Source organism: Pristis pectinata, chromosome 17 (assembly GCF_009764475.1).
Source record: "Pristis pectinata isolate sPriPec2 chromosome 17, sPriPec2.1.pri, whole genome shotgun sequence".
Taxonomy (NCBI): Eukaryota; Metazoa; Chordata; class Chondrichthyes; order Rhinopristiformes; family Pristidae; genus Pristis; species Pristis pectinata.
The window spans coordinates 12,787,745-12,793,744 of record NC_067421.1 but is presented as its reverse complement, the minus strand read 5'-3'; the positions used below and the strand labels follow the sequence as shown (position 1 = coordinate 12,793,744).

General features: G+C 43.1%; 1 protein-coding gene across 1 annotated transcript in view; it reads left to right on the top strand.

Annotated features, from left to right (window-relative positions):
- Positions 1 to 1,497: 1,497 nt before the first annotated feature.
- The window catches only part of LOC127579637 (solute carrier family 2, facilitated glucose transporter member 11-like), a 44,213-nt gene continuing 39,710 nt past the window's right edge, over positions 1,498 to 6,000 (top strand). Inside the window, exon 1 of the mRNA XM_052032540.1 lies at positions 1,498 to 1,526. Within this exon, the coding sequence (XP_051888500.1) occupies positions 1,512 to 1,526 (15 nt within the window). The 5' untranslated portion in view covers positions 1,498 to 1,511. The remainder of the gene's footprint in view (positions 1,527 to 6,000) is intronic.

Here is a 6,000-nt window from a genome sequence, read left to right as displayed (position 1 = left end):
TCTATGATCTGGTGATGGTGAACTGGCATTGGCAAAAGAGTTGACCTCATAAACTTGACAATGAAAGAATCTCTCCAGCTCAAGTTCACTGCAGTGTGTCTTTCAGATATTATATCAACAGAGAGAAAGATGGGATTCTGTAGTGGAGATCAGGAGAGGCTGGGATTGTTCACCTTACAGCCAGGAAGGGGAAAAGTGGATGTAATCGAGGCATTAAATCCAGGATGCTTATAGAGTAAATAAGCGAAGACCATTCTGCTGACAGAGGGATGTCAGCTGAAGCACTTGGAGCAAAAGTGACAAAGATTAGTTAAGATTTATTTTATGCAACAAGTTATTATGCTCTGGAGCAATGGAAGCAATAATAACATTTCAAGGAACTGGATGAGTACCTGAGCTGATGAAAATGTCACAGTTGCTAAGAAAGAACACAGTAGTGGAAAAGACTGCAACACACAAAACGCTGGAGGAAGTCAGCAGGTCAGGCAGTATTCGTGGAGGGAAACTGCAGTCCAGACGAAGGGTCTCGACCCAAAATGTTGACTGTCCACTCCCCTCCATAGATGCTGCCGGACCCACTGAGTTCCTCCAGCACTTCGTGTGTTGCTCCAGATTCCAGCATTTGCAGTCTCCTGTGTCTCCAGTGGGAAAGACTGAACACCCTCCCCAACACAACCAGCACATGGAACCTCTGCAGTTCCGTTCAGTGGTTCTAGGGTCAAGGGATGACTTTAGCTGGATGGTGATTAACCCACTACATAAAATATAGAGAAAAAGATACGTAAATTGGGTTGAGAAAAATCCGGTGAAACTTTAACCAGCTCTAGTTGATGGGGGTTCCAGCAGGGGTTTTGATAAAACTTGCCCTAATACTCCCTCCAGACTGTCAGGCCTTGGAGCTTCTGGTGGAAGACCAACCCATGTGAATGTTCTGGCCTGCAGTGGAGGATGTATTTGCTTGGGTCCTTGAACACTCTGGCACCTGGTTTGATGGCGCATTGCTGAGAAGTCCAGTTTACTAACAGGACCATAGTTACAGAGAGAATGAGAGAAGTAAGTGGGCATTTGGGTCTGGTCAGCTGGCCAGCTGTCATTCCCCAGTGCTGAGTGGGAAGGAAGCTGGTGGACCCATGTAGAGAGTAAGGCAAACCCCTCCTAACCTCCAGCAGGAAAATCGCCCACCTTCCTTGCAACCTAGGTGTCTGCACCAGCAGCATGGTAGTCAATGAGAGTGGCCAGGAGGTGATCCCTGTCCATCTCATTTAACTTTCCCCACTAATTTCAAACTCCACGTACCCGAGCAAACAGTAATTCAGTCTTTAATGAAGGCAGCAGAGCATATAATGTATTGCATCTTGTGCCTTTACATAGTAACATATTACACATGGGGCAGAATACACTATTGAGTGGTTGAGTCTTTCAAACCAGTTTACATATTAAGGGTTGAGCTTCTTGGAGCTTTGCTGTTGCACACAGTGCCAGGCGACTGAGGTTGGAAATCAGACCGCAGTATGCTGAAGGAGCTGGTATGATCCAATTACAATGTGGCTCTACAGTTTGATTATACTTAATGTGCCGTGGGCACAGTACAAGGGGAATCTCAGCTCTTATTTAGCTCACAGCAATTGGACGATCTTAACGTTTACAAAGCCAAGTCAAACTCGTGGGGATCCGAAGAGCAGTTTCCGTTTCCTGGGATCTCTTTCAGCAAGGTTTGATATCATTACGGATTGCAAGAGAGTGGCTTAGTGCCAGTGATGGTGGAGTCTGATCCTTAACTGAGTTAAAGGAGTGTAATTATTGAGTTCTTGGATTTATTTACGGGTTGCATAGAACTGAGTGAAAGCTTATTGAAGTGAGAACTTTCTCATCTCATGCTTCACTGTATTAAAGTAGAAATGGTCAAGTGGGAGTCAAGAGAATGCTGTTCATCTGCATTCCTTAATTTAAGTCAATGCCTATCTAAAACCATTTGTTTGAGAACAGCACACCTGGTAGCAAATGTCCTCAGAGAAGTGTTGTGTTTTGTTGTCTTAGCTGGTGAATGTACAGTTGAAGCCCATCCACAAGGGGTTACACCACCTCTCTGGAAACTTAGGAACTTAGTTTTTTCACAACACAACATTAGCTTCTCTGTTTTCTAGTCATGGTAATACCAAAGATCTGTAAGAGTCATAGAGTTACAGAGCATGGAAACAGGCCGTTCGGCCCAACTTGTCCATGCCGACCAAGTTGCCTACCTGACCTGGTCACATTTGCGTTTGGTCAATATCTCTCTAAGCCTTTCCTATCCATGTACCTGTCCAAATGTCTTATAAACATTGTAATTGTACCCGCCTCTGCCACATCCCCGGAAATATATCCACCAACCTCTGTATGAAAATGTTGCCCCTCAGATCCCCTTTCAATCTTTCCCCTCTCACCTTAAACCTACACCCTCTAGTTTTAGACTCCCTTACCTTGGGAAAAAGACCATGACCATCCAGCTTATCTACATCCCTCATGATTTTATAAACCTCTACAAGGTCACCCCTCAGCATCCTATGCTCCAGGGGAAAAAGCCCCAGCCTATCCGGTCTCTCCCTATAACTCAAGCCCTCCAGTCCCAATAACAACCTTGTGACTTGTTGCTGACTTCACAAAGGAGCCGGTGTAGATTTCAGTCAGGGCAGGACCAGAGAGGCTGTTATCCAAATGCAAATTAATTGAGCCACCTTCAAACTGGCAGAGAATAAAAAAAGATGAATGGTGTGAACAGATGGCAGTGAACTGTAGTGGAAGTTCGTGGGGCATTGGCACCGATACAGGGCAATGTACTAGGGAACTGCACTGTAAGGATGGTCTGCTCCCAAACCGCACTGGGACCAGTGCTGTGATCAGCTGCACAACTGGGGAAGTAGAGGGGATTTAAACTAAATAGTAGGGACAAGGGATTAAAGTTGGGAAGATGCAATAAATCAAAGATTAGAGACAAAGTTAGAGAGAAAGGTAGTGATATGGGAGATGATGGACGGACTGACAGGGGAAGGATAGAGAGTACAAATCCCAGAATAAACCAGCAGAAAAGCATAGAAGTTAGAAATATAAGAAAGGACAAAACTAAAACTCGGTATACAAATGCATGCAGTGTTCAAAACAAACAGACGAACTGAGAGCTCAAATAGAAATAAATAAATATGATTTAACATGGCTTCAGGATGGCACAGGTTGGGACCTAAACATTGAAGGGTACATGACATTCAGAAAGACCAGGAAATTGGGAAAAGAAGGTGGAACGGCTCTGTTAGCTAATGTCTTTGGACATTAGGATATCTCTGTCTTCGGGCAGTGGAAAGGGATGAGAGGTTCAGGAAACCAAGAAGTAGAAGCGTTTTGGGTGGAAGTAGGAAAAAACAGAGGCAAGAAGTCACAAAAAAGAGTGGTGTACAGGTCCTTTAATGGCAGCCACATGGTAGGACGGATTATAAAGGCAGAAAGAATGAGAGCTTGTCAAAAAAGTACAGTGATGATAGACTGGAATTGTAATCCACATGTAGTGGAAAACTTGATGGGAAATGGAAGCCTAGATGAGTTCGTTCAGTGTTTCCGGGATAGTTTCTTAGAAAAGCATCCTTTGGAGCCAAGCAGAGATCAGGGAGCTCTAGACAGTGCAAAGAGAAAGGAAGAGTTAATGAACTAAGAGTACAGGCACCCCTGGGTAGCAGTGAACATAATGTGACTGAATTTTACGTTCAGTTTGAGGGAGAGAAGAATGTGTCTAAGATGAGGATTTTAAACATGACCCAGGGCAATTATAAGGCACAAACGGAGAGCTGGCTAACGTGAACTGAGAGGTGAAGTTAATGGATCAGTAAATCGAGATGCAGTGGTAGATAGTAGAGGGGATCTTTCAAGATACACAGAATAGATACGATCCAATGAGAGGGAAAAATTCCCAGGGGAGAATCCACTACCTATGATTAACTAAAAAAGTTAGTGACAGTATCTGACATAAATGTCAGCATCTGATTCCGTAAAGGTTGCTAGTCAAGAGATTAGATGGAGTATGTAAAAGGAAAAATGACTACAAGATTAAAAATAAAGGAAAAATCAGAGATTGAGATAAAGTAACCAGAAATGTCAGAACATTTGTAGGAGTTTCAATAGATATTCAAACACTAAAATCGTTAACAAACAGCTTTTGTCCTCCAGCAAGTGAGTCTGTTGAACTAATAATAGAAAGTGAGGAGATGGCAGATGAAATAGACAGGTATTGTGTGTCAGTCTTCACTCTAGAGGAAGCAACTAACATCCCAGAAATAGCTGTCAATTGGGAGTTGGAAGGGAGGGAGGAACTTCAGGAGAAGTGGTACTGAGCAAATTTTTGGAGCTGCAGCTGACAAGTCTCCAGATCCTGATGGATTCTTCCTAGTGGCTTAAGGGAGATAGTCGATGCATTAGCTTTAATATTCTAAAATTCCCTAGATTTGGGAAAGGTTCCATTAGATCGGAATATAATAAATGCAACTCTGTTTTTCAAAAAGAGACAGAGACAGAAAACAGGAAACTGCAGGATCTTTAGCCGTCGCAGATAAAATGTGACAAGTTGTTATTAAAGATGTCATTTAGAAAAATAAAGGATGATTGGAAAAATTATTATGGTTTTATTAATGAACTGATGTTTGACCAATTATTAGAGTTCTTTGAAGAATTAGCATGTGCTGTGGTTAAAGGGGAATCAGCAGACATGCTATGGTTAGATTTCCAGATGACATTTGATAAGATGCTACATCAAACTTTATCATAGAAAATGAAAGTTTTGTGGTGTAGGGTATATTGTCAGCGCAGGCACGCATGTCACTGGCTGGGGGTGAAGCTGTGAGTGAGTGCAAGTCTGTGGACTCAGGAGAAGAAGGGAGACATCTGAACATAAGAGCTATGAAGAGCACAGAAAATGCAATTTAAATTCAGTCCCAATTTCTGCAGAGCCTTGCAGGATAGGAGCATGTGTTGGAGAGGAGGCTTTAGCACAAGGGCCTGACTCTTTGAAGCATACTTCTAAATAGTAAGACTCCAAACCATATACATAACCCAGCTCAGTTTACCTATAGACAGGGCTGATTATTAGTGAGTGTGACTCAGGTAGAGTTGTTTTGATTTTGACTGATAGCTCTTAATTGTTCATATACTCTGGGGAGATCTCAGCAGCTTCAGCATGAGGGTGTGTGTGTGTGTGTGTGTGTGTGTGTGTGTGTGTGTGTGTGTGTGTGTGTGTGTGTGTGTGTGTGTGTGTGTGTGTGTGTGTGTGTGTGTGTATGTGTGTGTGTGTGGGTAAAACACAGTAATGCTTGTAATACGAGCAGACTGGGGAAAGAGATGTTCTGGGGCTCACCTTGTCCACCTCCCCACAGTGTTCCATTGGTGCCATTCTAATTGGCATGAATCCCATTTGCTGACATGTATTTGCATGTTCATGTGTTAATCCATGTATGTGAAGGTATTTGAGCATCTGTGAGTCTCTGAGCATATTCATATATGTCCACACATGCGTCTGGCTCTACAGGCATGGGTGTGTGGACCTATACATTGCTTATAGATGTGAATGTGTTCAAGAGTGTGTGCGTACATGTATTGGAATTGGTTTATTATTGTCACATGTACCGAGGTACAGTGAAAAACTTGTCTTGCATACCATTCATACAGATCAATTCATTACACAGTGCATTGAGGTAGTACAAGGTCAAACAATAACAGAGTGCAGAATAAAGTGTAACAGCTACTGTGCAGTGCAGGCAGACAATAAGGTGCAAGGTCAAACAAGGTAGATTGTGAGGTCAAGAGTCCATCTAATTGTACCAGGGAACCGTTCAATAGTCTTATAACAGCGGGATAGAAGCTGCCCTTGAGCATGGTGGTATGTGCCCTCAGGCTTTTGTATTTTCTGTCTGACAGGGGAGGGGAGAAGAGAATGTCCTGGATGGGTGAGGTCTTTGATTATATTGGCTGCCCCGAGGCAGCGAG